Genomic DNA, 19,529 nt, shown 5'->3' on the forward strand with positions numbered 1-19,529 from the left:
AAATTGTAACTTATCATGTACACCTCTTGTGTCCTCAGGCTGAACAGCTCAGACAAGGACGGAGAGCCGATGTACATCCAAATGGTGACGGCTCTGGTGCTGCAGCTGATCCAGTGTGTGGTCCATCTCCCCAACGACAAGGACATTTTCGAAGAGTGCGACAAGGTAGGAGAACAAGCTGACGCGCATGCACACGTACAGTTTGTACAAATACAAACACACATTCAGATATATTATTTGCTCAGAATCCCTTTTCTTTTTCTAGGTGGATCAAGATGTGTTGATAACCAACTCGTATGAAACGGCGATGAGAACGGCACAAAACTTCCTCTCAGTCTTCCTCAAAAAGTGATTAGCATTCTATACTGCCTTGAAATATGCTTTTTTTTTTTTTTTATTACAAAGTTGTTAAGCAGTCAAACACTTCATTAGTCTGCTGGCTTGTTAAACCTAACAAATTTAAATTTTCTGTGCCTTAATTTTCTTGTTGCTTCATGGCCCTCGGCCTCTGATTATTATTGATACCATTAATTCATTTCTCATGATGCTTTCCCTTCGTTTCTTTTATTTCCCTTTTCCTCCTCTGACTCTTGTTTTGTCTTTCCCCTCCCTCAGGTGTGGCAGTAAACAGGGAGAAGAAGATTACCGGCCATTGTTTGAGAACTTTGTCCAGGACCTGCTCTCGACAGTAAACAAACCAGAGTGGCCTGCTGCAGAGCTGCTGCTCAGTCTGCTTGGCAGACTACTGGTTAGTGTGACAAAGCTCTTTCTTTAAACTGGAGATGCTACTATGTGTGATGAAGTGTTTCGAAGGAAAGATGATCCAGATTAATAGCAGGGGGCAGCTTTATCGTCCGTTGAAAAAAGGGACCCCTTTGCTGAGACACAGACTTGTTGCAACTCATTATGTGTCTATTCTTTGAATGTTAATGGCGTGGTAGTCCCTTAAGACATTTCTGTAATGCTGGACTACATCTGCCATCATTTCATCTTAAATGCATTTTTTGCCTGTAATGGCACTTTTCCATTGCTGATATCAGCTCAACTCGCCTCAGCTTGACTGGAAACTCGAAGGAGGTGATACGAAAAAAAGTAGCAGGTACCAGGTACAACTTTTCCCCAATGGCAAACCAAAAAAAGTCAAGTCGAGCTGGTACCATGCGGTGGAAAAGAGCCATAAGTAAAAGTCAATCATGGTCTAATGTGTAATATGATGAACAGTGCGTCTCTTGCTGACATTTTTTCTCATGTTTTTTTTTCTCTGTCTGTCTCCGCTCCATCAGGTACACCAGTTCAGTAATAAGCAGACAGAGATGGCCCTGAGAGTTGCATCTCTAGACTACCTGGGCACTGTGGCTGCCCGTCTGAGGAAGGACGCTGTCACCAGCAAGATGGACCAGAGATCAATTGATCGAATCCTACAAGAGGTAGAAGAACAATTTTTTAGATGTTTATAGTGTCAAGCTTGTTCCATTTATATGTTAAATGGAACAAGCTGAAAATGTGTGTTTAAAATTTAGTTTCTTAAAGATTTGCACAACTATGCAGTGGTGTGAAGGGCACTTTTTTAAAATCTTTTTCTCTGGTTATATAGTCTCAAGGAAGTGACGAGACCCAGCAGCTGCAGAAGGCTCTACTGGACTACTTGGAAGAAAATGCTGAGACAGATGCATCACTGGTGGTGGGTTTACATCAGAATAAAGTGGTGACTTTAGACATTGTTAAAGCTTTAGATATCAAATCTATTAATTGTATACGCATCTTCTGAAGCACCTTCCTGTGGATAACTGCCATATCAGGGCTCAACGTTAAAGTTTTTTGCAACCGGCCCCAGCGGGCCAGTCGGTTTGAAATTTAATGGCCCGAAGACAATTTTCACTGGCCCTCCTTTCAAAAGTTATTTATCAGTGTTAATGATGTGTTCTCTCTCCTGCTGACAGCCATTTAATAACAAACTTTACACAGTGCCAGCGGCTCCTTAAAAAGTCTTAAAAGGTCTTAAATTGAAATCAGGGAAATTAAGGTCTTAAATTGTCTTAAATTTACAGTAAATTTGCTGTAGGTATTAAATTTGCCGATGCTGCTTTTAGGCTGGTGGGAAAATTGTCACGCACAGTCGCCTATAACGCCTAATTAGCGTGTATTTGTATGATTTTCTTTTAGTAATTGACAATGCGAGACCCCGCCATTAATATAACTCATGTCACGTTCACGTTAGCTTCAGACGTTCACGTCTGGCTGCCTGTCATATTATTGTCAGTCGTGGCTGCAAGATTGGGAGATGCAAGTTAAAGTGGTTGGAGGAAGACTGATCGTTCTGTCTAGTTCAAACAACTGTAGCCTACATCACGTCCTCCTTTCATTTGCGCAAGTCCTAAAAATTATCTATAACTACAGGTTAAAATAACTTTCTAAAAGTGTGTCTTTCACCGTGATTTGTTTTCCTCCATGGATTATTTACCTCTCTTCAGCGGTGCGCCTGTGTATTAAATCGGCCGGAAAGTGAAACTTAAGTTCGGTCTGACATCGTTTTCTTGCTACCTTTCGTTATTTTGTATAAGTTACTCTTTTCTATTATTTTAGTAGTTTATATTGAGTTTAACACAGCAGTGTATGAGTAAGGACTGGGCGATATGGACAAAAATGGTAAAATCATTATTTAATCATTATTATTATTTTATTATTATAAGTTTAAAGGCTGAATTTTTTGCTCTTGAAGAAACCAGATGGTTAATAGTGCTTTTAAACTTTTCTTTATGGTCAGAACATGTCAAACACTTGATGCCAAAAAGCAGCCTGGTATCAAATAGTGGATCACTTCACAGAGCTGAGATAGAACATTCAAAACAACAAATATGCATGAGAAAAATTAAGTCAAATCTTTTTTCAGTCCCTTTTCCTCAACAAAATAAATATCTTAATAGAAAAGAAAGTGCTAATTTGTTTGTGATTAAAATAATTTAAATCAAATATTTATTGAACATTTGTATATTTTTCAGGGTGTCCGGGGGGTCTTAAAAAGTCTTAAAAGGTGATAAATCAATTTTGCAAAAATTAAGGCTTTTAAAAAGTCTTAATCGCCATTTAACATGGTATTAAATTTTACAGATTTTTTTTCAATGTAAAAATCCTGTTTGTCCAAAAGTTTGTTTGCTAAAAGTTTAGATGAACGTATTTATTTATAATGCATAGCCAAAAATACTACACAGGCAGTGAGTAGCGACTATGTGATTCGTTTCTGTAACGTTGGGCGCAGGGATCTACCGAGCCCCTATTTCACTGGTAAACGTTCCAAAAAATAGATCCGTGCGAACCGGAAAATGACTTACGAACTACAAACCGTCGTCTCCCACCCGCAATGCTAATTGTCCGAAACATAGTCGGTGTGGCGATCAGGAGTAACGGAATTAACCCGGTTGGCCGGTCGCTCTGAGGCCATTTGAACAGCCCTGAAAAACAAGAGTGAGATGCGCCAACAGCAGCTGAATCAGTAAGACAGAAAATAACAGGTAACATTCAAGGAGCGTGTGGGTTTGTATAACGTTAGCTGGCTATTTAGCTAAATCGGTGCCTTTTATTGAAAAACGTTCAACTTTTCATAAAGCTGATACTCTCGTCAATGTCACTTTTTGTGAACAGATCAATCACAGCCTTGAATTTAATGTTATAATATTATACTAATAGAGTCATTTAGACCAGTTCCTCCTCCAGGCTGTGACTGTGCTACACCGCCTAAGTTACATTACTTAAGTTATTCATCAATCAGTTTATTCTCTTCATCTTTGTTCCCTCCTGGCCTATTTGAATTTTGTTGTATTGATCAAGTGTTAGAAAATTATCACACATATCATTACAGGCAAGCTCACATTCTCTAGTTTAAACCAACTAAAACACAAAATTACACTGTGTTTCACATGATTTGCTGTAATGTTGTTTACATAAACGTCATAGCTTATGTAAGACAGCTGCTTTTCGCAGGAAATCTGACCAGTCCTTCACATAGAAAACAGTTGGCCCATACAGGCTGTTATAGGCAACTGAGAAAGTTGGTGAATGCCTCAATTTTTAGATGGCGTTACAACCTGATGACATATATGCAACAAATATGTTATAAATATATTTAAATTCCTTTTAAAAACTCAAATGTGGCTGATTTTATCGGTTACAGCTCAAAGTGGCGTGGCAGTCTTAAAATATGTTGAAACGGTCTTGAAAAGGTCTTAAAAGGGTATTGAATTTTACTTCAAGATTCCTGTATATACCCTGATTTTTATTGAGGAAGATTGTATCACTATAATTAACATTATTTTTTTTATTGCCCCCTAGTTCACGTTCACAAACGGACATGATCAGTTCAACAAAAACATGAGCAAGATCAATAATCTACAATATTTGAGCATATTTATGCACAACACTGAACGGACACACTGTCCAGGCGTCTGTCTGCGCTGTCAGACTTTTGGATTTTATTGGCAGAAGGCTGCGACCAGTACATATTTCCACTCAAGTAGTTTTTGTATGTAGATAGACAACACATTTATAGGTGGGAATCTCTGGGCACCTCACGATTCGATTCGATTATAAAACGATTATCGATGCATCTTGATGCATCATTTTTTCTATACAGGCTCCCTGGATAATTACTAAGCATTTAATTTGCACATTAAAATCCAAAAGAAACATCTCCTAATTAGCTTAAAAGCACAAGTTTGCATCCCTAATTTACTTTATTAACCTCAGCTCCATGGTCCCTCATATCATTAACAACCAGTTATCAGACTCCTGAAAACTGAAAAATAATTATCAGGTTGTACAGTATGTGTACACAGGACAGAGCTGTACACCAGTTTAGTCTAAGCTTGTGCCTGATGTGTTCAGCCCTTGACTAGTAGTTTAGTTAGGAATGACATACAGCTGATAATTAATATTACTTTACTAATTTAGCGCACATTACATAAATAAATATTTTAGCGCCTTTCACGGACACTTTACACATAATTACAGAACAACATAAAGTCATTCAGGACTGAATGCCTGGGTAAAGAGCTGGGTTTTTAGTAGATTTGTGAAAGTGTCCAGACAGGGAGCATTTCAGATCTCTGTGGGGATGAGTTCCAGAAGGTGGGGGCTGTGACGCTGAAGGCTCTGTCCCCAAAAGTCTGGAGTCTGGTGTGGGGGGACAGAGAGCAGAGGAGATGTTAGCTAGCGCTAACAGCCTTCACTTTTCCAGCCGTTGGGGAAACTACAGACTTTTATTAACGGACACACCGTGACCTACGCTGCACGTTTACTGCCAGACTGAAACTTACTGCTAATATTTTTCCTCAGCTAACTTTCACCGTCACGTTCTGCCGCTCGCTCATCCTCACACACACAATACGCAGGGGGCTGTCGAGTGTCACCATGCTCACAGTGTGTGAGTTAAAATCATAACTTGCGCATTGATATTAATGATTGTGTGACATTTTAGTAGGGTGGTTATTCATTCTGCAGCGGTGGCAAATACAGGGGAACACTGGTCTCTCTGTTGTGCGCGCTCCACAGACGGTCCGGGCGCTGCATTTCCGCGAGTTCTGCCTTTTGCGTTCCGTCAACATTACGTTACCAATTAACATTTAAATAATCAGTTTTTAGACATTTGTTAATCGATTCATAATCTTCCACATCAGCATCGTGATGCATCTAAGAATCGATTATTTCTCTCACCCCTAAACAAATTTGCATCCATGTGGTCATGGTGTCCCTGACCACCTCCAGAGGTCGTTTTGCAGATCGGATCACAATCTATCCTCAATGCGTCTCGGGTTACACATGTACTTTCATGTGGTCAAGTGCTACCCGATCACAATCTGATCATCCAAAATACATTTTAATGCCAGGTGCAAACAGCATCTATGTTCCCCGATTCGGAATACGTAAAGTCATTCACCTGTGGTGAAAATAAAACTGCCAAATATGGCATTGCGTCATTCATTAAGAGATCAAAAGCGAGTCTCTTTTCTATCAAAGAAATTGTTTCAGAATTTGAGGTCTTATTTGTTGAGGTCTTAAAAGGTCTTAAAAAGCATTAAATTTGACTTTTAAAATGGTGCAAGAACCCTGAGAGCAGCGGAAAAAAGTCACCTCTATCCTCGCCATGGTAGCGACCTGTCAATCACAAGGTAGTCAAATGCATATGCTACATTATTGTCTGTTTTTAAATAGGACCATAATTTACTAAATGATCATGCTGTGTAGAAGAAGACTTGAAACTAGCAACTGAGATAATAAACCCATTATGAAAGTGTTTACTGAGGTAATTATTCAGATGAGAAGTAGCAACATTTTATTTTGGATTATTTCTAATGGGACCAGACTTCTTTTTGCAACCAGCGGACTCGCCCCCTGCTGGCCGTTAGAAAGAATGAATGTTTAAGTTTGGTCTCCATGGTTTCACTTTCAGACCCAGAGGTTGCCTCTTGATTGAGATTAGATAAATAACATTTGACAACCACTTATCACGTAACTACAAATCTGAATTGGACAAAGGTGCGCGCCATGAGCTGCAAAGCCTGTGACGTCACAGGGATGAAAGCTAAATGCGCCTCATATAACGCTCGCCAAGCAGCTAGTCCGACACGCCCTCAGAAACACCGGTGGAAAAACACTGAGCTGCAGGACACACCTCTCCTCTCCCTTCCAAACTAGCTACCCTCCAGGCAGTCAATGGACTTAAAGTTCTCAGTTAAAACTTTATGGATGAAAGATACTTTTGTTACAGATTAATAACGCACCACTCTGAAACTCTTGCTCCAGTCTATGTTGTCGGTATGTTGCTGGTCGGCAACACATCTCAACCGAAGCCGTGATTGCTTCTCACTGACCCACCCTTCTCTTCTTCCGATTGGCTAATAGTCCTTAACTAGGAACTGCGCATGTGCAACTCCCAACAAAGATCATTTAGAGACAAGATGTATCACTCTATAGCTAAAACGAGGCCTTCACCACAGGGTGAAAAGAGGAGCTGCAGGAGTATGGGGAAAAAAAAAAAAGAAGTGTTTTTTGAAAAAGAAACCATGTAAACCTGTTCTGGTACAACCCCTAAATGGGATTTTTAACCTGAAAATTAGCATAATACCACCTCTTTAATTATTTATTCCATTAGTCGACTAGTCACGATTATTTGTCGCCCCCTAACCCTAATTAAACCATTTAACAAATTAAATACAGTGCCTTGCGAAAGTATTCGGCCCCCTTGAACTTTTCGACCTTTTGCCACATTGCAGGCTTCAAACATAAAGATATAAAACTGTAATTTTTTGTAAAGAACCAACAACAAGTGGGACACAATCATGAAGTGGAACGAAATTTATTGGATATTTCAAACTTCTTTAACAAATAAAAAACTGAAAAATTGGGCGTGCAAAATTATTCAGCCCCCTTAAGTTAATACTTTGTAGCGCCACCTTTTGCTGCGATTACAGCTGTAAGTCGCTTGGGGTACGTCGCTATCAGTTTTGCACATCGAGAGACTGAAATTTTTGCCCATTCCTCCTTGCAAAACAGCTCGAGCTCAGTGAGGTTGGATGGAGAGCGTTTGTGAACAGCAGTTTTCAGCTCTTTCCACAGATTCTCGATTGGATTCAGGTCTGGACTTTGACTTGGCCATTCTAACACCTGGATTCAAGCTTGGAAAGTCTTTTTGTATCCAAATCCGGCTTTAAACTTCTCCACAACAGTATCTCGGACCTGCCTGGTGTGTTCCATGTTCTTCATGATGCTCTCTGCGCTTTAAACGGACCTCTGAGACTATCACAGAGCAGGTGCATTTATATGGAGACTTGATTTCACACAGGTGGATTCTATTTATCATCATTAGTCATTTAGGTCAACATTGGATCATTCAGAGATCCTCACTGAACTTCTGGAGAGAGTTTGCTGCACTGAAAGTAAAGGGGCTGAATAATTTTGCACGCCCAATTTTTTTATTTGTTAAAAAGGTTTGAAATATCCAATAAATTTCGTTCCACTTCATAATTGTGTCCCACTTGTTGATTCTTCACAAAAAATTACAGTTTTATATCTTTATGTTTGAAGCTTGAAATGTGGCAAAAGGTCGAAAAGTTCAAGGGGGCCGAATACTTTCTGTATATTTCATATTTTTTTCATTGATTTTTTTATTTTTTTTTTTATACTCTTTGAATCAGCCAAACCTGATACTGAGACCTTCTTTGTCCTCTAGTTTGCTAGAAAGTTCTACATTGCCCAGTGGTTCCGGGACGCCACTACGGAGGCTGAGAAGTCCATGCGGAACCAGAATCCAAAGGATGAGGACTCATCGGACGGACCCCAACATGCCAAGGAGATTGAGACCACGGGGGAAATTATGCAGCGTGCTGAGAAGCGCAAGAAGTTCCTGCGCAACATCATCAAGACCATGCCGGCTCATTTCGCCACACTGAAGTAAGGATGTGTGAATGTGTCAGCGATGTACTCTATTTCACTCATTCAATGTGAGCTTTCAGTGATTGCACTGTCCTGTGTTTCTTTGTTGTTGTCGCAGCCGCCTGTCAGTTACAGTCTCACTGCAAGTCATATGACTGTATAATCCTATAACTGTCTTCCTCTTTGTCCTTCTCTCCAGAATGAACTCTGACACTGTGGACTATGACGACTCTTGTTTGATCGTGCGTTATTTGGCCTCCATGAGGCCGTTCGCCCAGAGCTTTGATATTTATTTAACGCAGGTAAGATTTGAATATTCATACCATAAGTATCTTTATCTTTTAAAATAAATCCAACATAAAATACATCAACAATCTAAAAATCTTTCAAACAGTATAATACAGGTGATAGGGCGCATTGGTTTGTTTTTGTTTAGAAAACCATTGAACTGAAAGAAGAGCAGTTTGCGTATTCATAGGCTGATGGGGTTTTTTTTGGGGGTGGGGGCTTGTTTTTTTTTTTTTTTTTATAGATCTTGAGAGTGCTTGGGGAAAGTGCCATCGCTGTAAGGACCAAAGCCATGAAATGTCTATCTGAGGTTGTGGCTGTGGACCCCAGCATACTGGCACGGGTATGTGAGGATCTGTGTTTGTTAACAAGTTTGTCATGCCTGAATTGTACATTAATTTCAAATACTGTACATTATGTGGGCTGTTTTTGGTCATATTCTTGTTCTGTTAAAGTGTATTGTTATTCTATCTTATGTTATTCACTGTTGTGTATGCAACAGTTACACGCTGCATGCTGACACTCTCTTCTCCACTTCTGCAGTCTGACATGCAGCGTGGCGTCCATGGTCGTTTGATGGACAACTCCACCAGTGTGAGAGAGGCAGCCGTGGAGCTGCTTGGCAAATTTGTTCTCAGCAGACCCCAACTCACTGAGCAGTACTACGACATGCTCATAGAAAGGATACTGGTAAGTTGCCTAAATCAGACTCATCAGACACATTGTGTAGTGAGGTCTTACAATCCTCTTATGAAGTATACATATAATTATGTATGCAGTTTTTACTATTCAGTGGATGAGCCTTGTTTGCTATGATGTTAGGCTGTGTGATCTGTAGGTATTGATGTGTCAGTTCAGTGCTCCCCAAACAACCACACGCCAACTTGCACTGATGCACACATGTTTGGTCCATTGTGTTTATGCCGCATTCAGAGTCTGTTATTGTGATGCTGCAGTTAAAACTATGATTCATCAGAACAGGAAATACCCTGCTGTACTGGCGATAACTTCACATGTTGTGTTGAAACGGTCTTTGCGCTCCACTTTTGTGTTGTGATCCATCAATCCGTGCACTGGCAGTTGATTGTTATGGCCCGCGCCACCTGGGTGGCCGTTTGTGGTCCATTCATATGTCACAAGTGGAAATACAACTTTTCTCCCAGGCACCCACAATATGTTTTTTGTAGTTTCATTTTAAAACCTTTTAACGCCTGTTCTTGGTAAACTTTTCACATTCCAAACCGGTGTGGAAACGGAGTTGCTGTTTAACACGCGTGCTAATGGAATGAGTGGGGGGCAGTTTTTCTATTGAGGCAGGAATGCAAATTTTTTTCTGGTAACAGGGAAAAACACTGCAGGGATTGAGTTTGAAGAAATTTGCTTTAAATTATACATTTTGGATGTTTTATGTTTTCTTTTACATGATTGAAACAGAGGCGGTTTAATAGCAGCATGCAGTTGAGGGTTAACACAGCTCATTGTTACTGCCGTGGTAATATAAGCTATCGATATTGAAATGCAGTCCAACACACAAGCTTTGTAGTTATTCTTTGTACTCAGGATCTGAGAAGTGAACGCATTGAAATTGTTGTGCCTGTTGTCATGGAAATGTTCAGGAGGGTTCATGAGAAGTTCACTCTTCATTGTAGTCTCATACTGCCACCTATTGGTAGAAATATGCTAATGCACCCCATGCAGATGTTTCTGAAATCAAGAGCCTTGTTTTTGAATTGCATTGGTTTTGGTGCACAGGACACTGGTATCAGCGTGAGAAAACGGGTGATCAAGATCCTGAGAGACATCTGTCTGGAGCAGCCGACCTTCAGTAAGATTACTGAGATGTGTGTGAGGATGATCCGCAGGGTCAATGATGAAGAGGGGATCAAGGTATGGATGACCTGCACCTTTTTGTCCCGTCACAATTTTTATTGTTTTGACATACGACTTCTGTTCTTCTATCATTATTATTCAATTTACTCCTCATGCCTCTTTTTAGATAAATGTCTGTACAAATCGTTCTAGGATCTGTGATATAATACAAAGTATAGATCCACACTAATGTCACATGAACTTGTGTTCTTAATAGAAACTAGTGAATGAGACATTCCAGAAGTTGTGGTTTACACCGACCCCAGCCCATGACAAAGAGACCATGACTAGAAAGATCCTCAACATCACTGATGTGGTAAGTTTCACTGACTACCGTTTGTAGTGTCCAGTAATAAAATGTATTAACCTCACATCCCATCAACCTCACCTTGTATAATTTATGTCTAATGGTGAAGTTTTGTATTTTTAATATACTTATTTCTTCCTCAGGTTGCAGCGTGTCGAGACACCGGCTATGACTGGTTTGAGCAGCTTCTTCAGAATGTAAGTTTGCTTTTGTGTTGCAGCTTCATCTTGTGGGGATTATGCCAATGTTTAAAACCTTTTTTTTAAAATCAATATTGTCTCTCTTGCTTCAGCTTCTCAAGTCTGAAGAGGACGCATCGTATAAGCCGGCCAAAAAGGCCTGTGTTCAGCTAGTTGACAATCTGGTAGAGCACATCCTCAAATACGAGGAGTCTCTCGCAGGTATGCAAGTTTAGCATTTAACAACAACTGAAACTGTGCCATAATGCAACAGTTGATTTCCTTTTAAACCACTTCCTATACTTCTGGTTAAGTTAACCAGTCTTCTATATTAAGTTTCATAGAATTGAAACACATAGTCAGCGCTTGGTGCAAAAAACATCTGTTAACTTCAGAAGTAACATTTTTCTATGTATTTATTTTTTTTCCTCTATAGAGAACAAGGGGGTGAACTCAACACGGCTAGTGGCGTGTATCACCACCTTGTACTTGTTCAGCAAGATCAGGGCCCAGCTCATGGTCAAACATGCCATGACCATGCAACCCTACCTAACCACAAAGTGTAATGTAAGTTGTATTTACTAAATCCATTTAGTTATTACATAATTATTAAGAAAAGAAGTTATTCTTATTGCACACTTGATTGTCCTTTTACATCAGCTTGGAAAGATTAGCATAATAAAGACTTACTTTTGCATTGTTTCCCCTACAGACTGCCAATGACTTCATGGTCATCTGTAATGTGGCAAAGATCTTGGAGCTTGTAGTACCACTGATGGAGCACCCCAGTGAGACCTTCCTTGCCACCATCGAAGAAGACCTTATGAAGCTCATCATCAAATACGGCATGACGGTGCGTGGCAGTGGCTTTTTAGAAATGTGTACAGGGTACACGTCTGTGGAACCAGGGTTTCTCTGTGCACATAAAGCTCAATCCGTGTTGTTACACAGATGACATGATGGTCTTCCTACTCCTCTCTAGGTGGTCCAGCACTGTGTGAGCTGTCTTGGGGCTGTTGTCAACAAAGTCACGCACAACTACAAGTTTGTCTGGGCTTGTTTCAACAGATTCTATGGTGAGATATACAGTTAGCAACTTTGATCTTGTTTGCACTATTTTGGCGAGGAAAACAGAAGTCTGTAGCGTTGAGCTTCGAATTGTCACCTTCACCACCAGACAATAAAGTATAACTGTCCAAACAGCAAAAGGCAAGAAAAGGACACCAATAATCTAGGTTTACTTAGAAATAACTTTCCTCTTCTTTTTTTTTTCCCCAGGTGCACTTAACAAGCTGAAGATTCAGCATCATGAGGATCCTAACAGCACGACGTTGGTCGCAAACAAGCCTTTCCTGCTGCGATCGCTCTTCACAGTGGGTGCCCTGGCCCGACACTTTGATTTTGATCTGGAGGAGTTCAAGGGCACCAACAAGGTAGGGTTGCAGTTGATGTTTAATAATATCGACACCTATAAGATGAAAGCTGTGGATAGCTACTTTAAGTCCAATTATTAAGTTTTTGGGCGCAGAAAGAAAAATCTTGCTGCAGCTGAAGTACGTGATTAGATGTAAAACCAAAGCCACCGCTCCACTGACTTTACTGCCGGTATAACAAATCAACTGTGTCACAACTACATGTCTTTATGCACAGGTTGTTATCAAGGAGAAAGTTCTCGAGCTGCTGATATACTTCACCAAACATGAGGATGAAGAGGTCAAGACCAAAGCCATCATCGGCTTAGGCAAGAACACAATTTTTAAATATCATTAGGCTGTACCAATGTCAAGATCACCATATTTATTGTGTGCAAAAATGTTAGCCACTGAGTGGTTAGAAAGACTGACTGTATGGGATGTGTTGCTGAGTCACTGGCCTTCAGCGTCATGTTAACAACTTGCAGGACAGCAGTACTAAGGCCAGCAATGTGCCACAGGCTGATTTGTCACCAATTTTCTTGACCCAGCTCGTGGAGATAAGGTAGATGGATTCTGTATTGTTTATGTGTCTCTGCCGTTTCTTATTCTGTTCCCTCAGGCTTCCTTGTGATCATGCATCCTAGCCAGATGTTTATGCCGGAGGTGAAGTCCTTGTACAATGGCATCCTGGCTGACAGCTCCTCCTCCATCAACCTCAAAATCCAGATCCTCAAAAACCTCCAGACGTACCTTCAGGAGGAGGACACGCGGATGCAGGAAGCAGACAGAGAATGTAAGTGAAGCTTTGGTTGTTGCTGTAGTTAAACAGCGTTTTGATTCTGAACTCCAGTGTTAAATCCTCTGATGGAAGACAGTCTAATCACTGTGCATTCAACAATGCAGTGATTATTAATTTGTTTAGGTTGGTGCGGCAAAAATACATCATTATGTTACATCAGCTCAATAAATATATATTATAGTTGAATGGATAATCAACACATCATATTTTGTGCAGGGAAGAAACTGTCCAAACAGGAGGATCTGAAGGAGATGGGAGACATCTCTTCAGGGATGAGCAGCTCCATTATGCAGCTTTATCTAAAGCAGGTGTTGGAGGCGTTCTTCCACACCCAGTCCAGCGTACGGCACTTTGCTCTCAACGTCATAGCTCTCACACTCAACCAGGGTCTCATCCATCCTGTACAGGTGAGCTGTCAAACCACCCCACCTCCAGTAACTGATAGATTATAGATTCCTATTCTAATAACACACCATGTCATAGGATTGTTGTTGTACATTTAGATGATATATCAATATGATATAAATATTGAACAATTCATTTTTCTGTTTGATCATCACATCTACACTGCCAGTGATGTGTGTAACAATCCTAAAGCCTAAAAATAACCACGATCCATTATTTAATGTGCTGTAGTAACATTTCTATTTGATAATCAGGGCTATAAATACAGAGCATGTGAATGTGAGATCTTTTTGTCCCACCTGTGCAGTGTGTACCCTACCTCATTGCAATGGGAACGGACCCAGAGCCCAGCATGAGGAACAAAGCTGACCAGCAGCTGGTGGAGATTGACAAGAAGTACACAGGATTCATCCACGTGAGTTGGCTTTGTCAAGTTTCAAAAATGATTGTGCTTGATGACTTAAGCTGGTTTTACCTGCATTAGGATTTCAGACTTAGCCATTCGGGGCTCCTCTAATAATCTTCAGAACAGAATCACTGGACTCAATCATCCAGCAACATCTAAAGATGAAATGTGCAAGACCCTTTAAATGGATGTGATTTTAAGATATACTAAATATTTTAATTGCTCATCTCAGAGTGTAGCCATGCCATTATCATATAATAAAGGCAAAAATGTTTGAAAGCTGCTTCACTGAATGCAGTAGTTTGTGGTAGAATATAATATAAAATATTCCTCCATCGATGGCCAATAGACCAACACCAGGATTACTCATGTTAATGCATCACAGTGAGACTCTACGTACAAATTTTAATGTAGATGGAACTTCAGTAGTGCTGGAGAAATACTGCGACATGAATTTTAGTCTCAGTGTTTTGTTGGCACACACACATGGCAGCAGCACCGCAACAGTTGTCTGAAATGCTGTGTTTGTAACACTTCTCTTTTGACATATTCTTTCACAGATGAAGGCAGTTGCTGGGATGAAGATGTCGTACAATTTGCAGCAGGCCATCGAATCGTCTCGTAAGACCATCATAAGAGGTTTCAGGCAGGACGAGACGCACTCAGCACTCTGCTCCCACCTCTTCACTATGATCCGGGGGAACCGGCAACATCGGAGGGCTTTCCTCATCTCGCTGCTGAACCTCTTTGATGACAGTGCTGTGCGTACTTCACACATCTTGGCACTGCTCAGTGTGAATGGGGATTTCCTCTTTAACTTTAGCCTTTTTTGTGTGTGTGGTTTTGTTTTTTTTTCAACACATTTGTCAGCAGTGTGTCTTGGCAAGAAGTGTAATAAAAGATTTTATGACTCTTAGGCATAGAGACACCAGAATTTATTTTAAATCAGTACTTTTTACACTGAACAAGATAATAAAAACCAGTTGTTTTTACCCTCATTCATCATGAGCTGAACTCATAGATCTTTTATTGTGGCCAGCCTAAGGTAAACCTGTGCAATACCCGTGCTGTCTGATCAGCATCTTGATATGCCACACCTGTGAGGTGGATGGATTATCTCGGCAAAGGAGAAGTGCTCACTAACACAGATTTTGACAGATTTGTGAACAATATTTGAGAGAAATAGGCCTTTTGTGTACATCGAGAAAGTCTTAGATCTTTGAGTTCAGCTCAGGATGAATTGGGGCAAAAACAAAAGAGTTGCATTTAAAATTTCAGTGTATAAAGAGACAACAAACATGGAAATATATTGGATCCCGTTCTTTCACCAAGACTAGGATATTTTTGACCATGTATAAATAGTTTAAATTCTAATAGGCGAACACTGCAGTGAGAGTTTGTTCCAGTCACTGGCTCTCGATCATGCTCTTCCCTTCTTTTCTTTCTTCCTGCAGAAGACGGAAGTAAACATGCTGCTGTTTATAGCAGATAACCTGGCCTGTTTCCCATACCAGAGCCAGGAGGAGCCTCTCTTCATCATGCACCACATAGACATCACCCTGTCTGTTTCTGGCAGCAACTTGTTGCAAACCTTCAAAGAGGTAGGACAGCATTTTTTTTTTTTTCTTTTGCAAGTAGCCTGCATGTAAAATGCTTAAGGGGGTAGATGTTTTTCTTTAATAAGAATTAATATGGATTTTTTAAAATCAATTTCTCCCTTCTAGCTTCTGCTAAAAGAGCCTAGGCGTAAGGAGAAGGTAAAGAAGGAGTGGAAGAACATGTCAGATGGGGAAGATGAAGAGCAAAAGATGAACTGCGATTCTCTGAGGAGTGATGAGGAAGATGACAGCAACAGTGATGACGATGTGGTACGGCGGCCTAAAAAAGCCAGAAAACCTGTTGCAGACAGCTCAGAGTCAGAGACCGATCTGGAGGATCTGGATTTGGAGGATGTAGACAAAGTAATGAGGCTCCTCCCAGACAGTCCCACAGGTCTCTTGGACTTCGCTAATGCTGTTCAGGGCATCCTGTTGCTACTGGTGCTCAAACAGCATCTGAAGAACCAATATGGATTCTCTGACAGGTATTTCTATACAGCTATCTTAACAAATACACATGAAGTTTTCAGTGTGGATTATTTTAACCAGTTCAGACCTTCAGCCACGCCGGTAATCCCATGACCTCTGTAACTTGAAATATGTTTGTCTTCCAACAGTAAAATTCAGAAGTACTCTCCAACAGAGTCAGCCAAGGTGTACGATAAGGCAGTGAACAGAAAAAACAACGTTCACTTCCACCCACGACAAACCATCGACTTCATCTCCAACAACATGGCTCACGCCACACTGACAAACGATGTCAAGAGGCGGATAGTCAGACAGTACCTAGATGTAAGTAATGAAGCTGGATCTGAATCGGGTTAATTTCCAGTGTTTAATGTACATCACTAATTGCAAGTTAAGTTGTTTTGGGTTGTATTATTGTCTTTCCTCTTACTAGTTACTTACATCCGCATTTAAATAAAAAAGTGATTTCTAATTATATGCAGAATAATTTACCATTAAGCTGCCTTTAACTCCTAAGGCTGGACTCTAACTTGTGTCTACTTAGGCCGAACTGCTGTGGCTGGCACTACTGGCTTGATGGGGCAGTATCTTAACGCCATTGCCCGCTTATTAGTCCAGCCGTCATCCAAATAGTTATTAGTTATACCAGAAAACGTTACACTCCGTTCTCTGACCGAGTGCACCTTTTTAAAGCATCCTTGAATCTTACCCTCACACAAGTAAGGAGCAGATAATCGGCAGCATGGCCTGGCCTGGCTGCCACAGCTGTCTTGAAAGGCAATTTCTGAATCCCTGTCTGGTTTGCCAAAACCAGTTTCCTTCTAAGAGCTGTCATTTCAGTTACATTTGTCTGAAGAGCATGGCCGCTTGCAATACATCTAGTGCCACTTTATGACTTTTTATTTTTCTGACATCTGTGGGGATGTGTGTTACCCTTCAAGTCATTCAGTACCACTTAGTTTGCATAGTTACCCCAGCTCTATTCTGTCACATTTGGTTCTTAGAGGTCAATGTTTAACTGTAGAGTGTGAAACTTGTGTCTGACAGTTAGTTTCTTGTCTTTTCACTGCGCACAGTTCAAGGTTCTGATGGAACATCTGGACCCAGACGAGGAGGATGAGGAGGGAGAAGCATCTGCCAGCGCTAACATCAGAAACAAAGCCATAAATGCCCTACTGGGAGGCTCCGGCCCCTTGTCAGGACCCAGTCCGCGCAATCAGGCAGGACCAGAGACGGATGACGATGATAGTGATGGCGACGAAAGGACCCCAGGGGTGAGATGGATGGATGGATACACTATTTGTAAAATACAATTGAAAAATGTGGCAGAAAATAGTGCAACCATATTTCTCCTGTCCTCTCCGCAGTCCTCTCGAAGGTCAAGACGAGCAGGTGACTCCTCGGACCCTGGCCGTATGAGTGAGACAGTGGAGTCTATGGATGTGATCGCCCTCTGCTGCCCCAAATACAAGGACCGGCCGCAGATAGCCCGAGTCATCCAGAAGACCTCCAATGGATACAGCATCCACTGGATGGCTGGCTCCTACTCGGGGCCCTGGGCAGAGGCCAAGAAACGTGATGGCCGCAAACAGGTGCCTTGGGTGGACACTATTAAGGAGTCGGACATCATTTACAAGAAGATTGCCTTGACCAGCAACCACAAACTGAGCAACAAAGTAGTACAGACTTTACGCTCACTATATGCAGCGCGGGAAGGAGGGGCTAGCTAATGGCTCCCGTGTGGTGTTTTGGTTTTTTTTCTTTCCTTTTTTTTTTTTTTTGGTCCCCCTGCTCCATTTCTACTTTATCAAAATCCTCCTCTTCCCTGCTCCTGCTCCTCCTCCTCAACCTGCCACCTCCAACGACACAGCCAAACTTCACTGGATTCCTACCCTCCTCCTCCTTCCTCATTTTTGTAAGAAAACACAAGAGAGCAAGAATATTTGACACTACATACTTTTACATGAGTTATTCTTGCAAAAATGAAAATGACACAAAACATAAGACTTATTATATTAGAGGGACTGCTCATGTTTTGTTTGTGTACAAGTGCAGAGGATAGAATCCAGAAGGCATTAAAGGAATAATTCACCCAAATTATCCCTTAAAAAGGCTATCAGAAAAGAGACCTGGAGGGAAATGTTTTGTCAACATTGTTGTGGGAGCTCCTTCGCTGTTGTGCAGCAGATTCTAGTCGCTCATTTCTACTCCCACTGTATCATAGTTTAACAACAAAAAACTAAAATGTTTATATCTGAAGACAAAAAAGCTGTAAAAAAAAAAGAATAAAACCTTAAGTGAATGTTGGAAATTAGTCTTTTTGATGTTCTTATTAAAGTGTTTTTGGAGTTTATTATACTACTAGCACCCTGATGGTTTTTCCTTTTAGCTTTTAGATATTTGAAGGAAAAAGAAGAAAAAAGAAAAAAATAAGAATTTTTATTTTTGTTCACTTTTATTTGTCCATGCTGTACAATGGCAGAGTCCTCTGGATATAATTTATTCTATTTCGAACTACGCATGCAGTATATGTGGCCTATTGCAGGAGGATATTTTGTAAATGTAGATTTTGTTGTATTAGGTCACCCTAGTAATAAGAGGAAAGGGGATTCATACCCTTTCGGTGGAACAAATACTGCAATAAATTTTCTACTTCTCTTTGTCACTTGTCTGCTGAAAGTGTTAATCTGATCTTTTCATTTTGCAAGTGAAGAAAAGTAAATGACCTGGAGACTGCTAAAGCACAGACAGGCTTGAAAAGACATAGAGGGTTGATCATTTGCACATGAGGGGGAGAGCCTACAAAATGACAACAAACCACCATTTTATTAGTATTTATGTACATTAGTTTTCTTTCTTTTGAAATCTAAGTGTGGTCATAATGTGAGTTAATTGTTTCTACAATATTTGAATATACAACTTTTTTTTTTTTTTTTTTTTCAACAAATTGTGCCCATCGGAGAATCAGACACCGCTGAAGAAAAGCGAAAATCAATGACTGTTTATGTTGTTTCATTGTGCTTTTTTTTTTTTTTTATACTAGCTGCATTTAGTTCATAAGACAGTGTTGGTGACAGATCTGCCGACACATTCAGGACTATTATAGTCATAGGTTGTACAATAAGAAATACTGTATTTTACCAGAGGACTTACCCATTATTTTAGACATTGAATTTGTATGAATCAGTTAAAGTGATTACCTATTTTCCCCTCACATGTTTTTAGATCACATTTGAAAGGCGGACCAGCTTCTTTGTTGTCCGGTATGTTAACAATATTTCAATATTTAAAAAGTACAAAATTGCAATACAATGTACTTCAGATAGACATGTAAAAACAACTAAAAGACTGAGAACATAAATGTGCGTGTG

The 19,529-nt window shown here is 40.4% G+C and overlaps 1 protein-coding gene across 6 annotated transcripts in view; it reads left to right on the forward strand.

The window, feature by feature from the left end:
- The window catches only part of nipbla (NIPBL cohesin loading factor a), a 34,512-nt gene extending 15,689 nt beyond the window's left edge, over positions 1-18,823 (forward strand). For all 6 annotated transcript variants that reach the window (XM_046035515.1, XM_046035511.1, XM_046035516.1 and 3 more), the window contains exons 23-49: positions 39-165; positions 266-348; positions 616-748; positions 1,284-1,427; positions 1,595-1,681; positions 8,222-8,442; positions 8,624-8,726; positions 8,957-9,055; positions 9,256-9,402; positions 10,465-10,599; positions 10,799-10,897; positions 11,032-11,085; positions 11,181-11,289; positions 11,504-11,634; positions 11,780-11,920; positions 12,050-12,143; positions 12,346-12,500; positions 12,718-12,808; positions 13,102-13,275; positions 13,498-13,688; positions 13,994-14,101; positions 14,653-14,853; positions 15,547-15,693; positions 15,817-16,175; positions 16,308-16,482; positions 17,235-17,432; positions 17,526-18,823. In XM_046035515.1, coding sequence (XP_045891471.1) covers positions 39-165; positions 266-348; positions 616-748; positions 1,284-1,427; positions 1,595-1,681; positions 8,222-8,442; positions 8,624-8,726; positions 8,957-9,055; positions 9,256-9,402; positions 10,465-10,599; positions 10,799-10,897; positions 11,032-11,085; positions 11,181-11,289; positions 11,504-11,634; positions 11,780-11,920; positions 12,050-12,143; positions 12,346-12,500; positions 12,718-12,808; positions 13,102-13,275; positions 13,498-13,688; positions 13,994-14,101; positions 14,653-14,853; positions 15,547-15,693; positions 15,817-16,175; positions 16,308-16,482; positions 17,235-17,432; positions 17,526-17,888 — 4,069 coding nt within the window. In that variant the 3' untranslated portion in view covers positions 17,889-18,823. The remainder of the gene's footprint in view (positions 1-38; positions 166-265; positions 349-615; positions 749-1,283; positions 1,428-1,594; positions 1,682-8,221; positions 8,443-8,623; positions 8,727-8,956; positions 9,056-9,255; positions 9,403-10,464; positions 10,600-10,798; positions 10,898-11,031; positions 11,086-11,180; positions 11,290-11,503; positions 11,635-11,779; positions 11,921-12,049; positions 12,144-12,345; positions 12,501-12,717; positions 12,809-13,101; positions 13,276-13,497; positions 13,689-13,993; positions 14,102-14,652; positions 14,854-15,546; positions 15,694-15,816; positions 16,176-16,307; positions 16,483-17,234; positions 17,433-17,525) is intronic.
- The last annotated feature ends 706 nt before the right edge of the window (positions 18,824-19,529 follow it).

Source organism: Micropterus dolomieu, linkage group LG21 (assembly GCF_021292245.1).
Source record: "Micropterus dolomieu isolate WLL.071019.BEF.003 ecotype Adirondacks linkage group LG21, ASM2129224v1, whole genome shotgun sequence".
NCBI lineage: Eukaryota > Metazoa > Chordata > Actinopteri > Centrarchiformes > Centrarchidae > Micropterus > Micropterus dolomieu.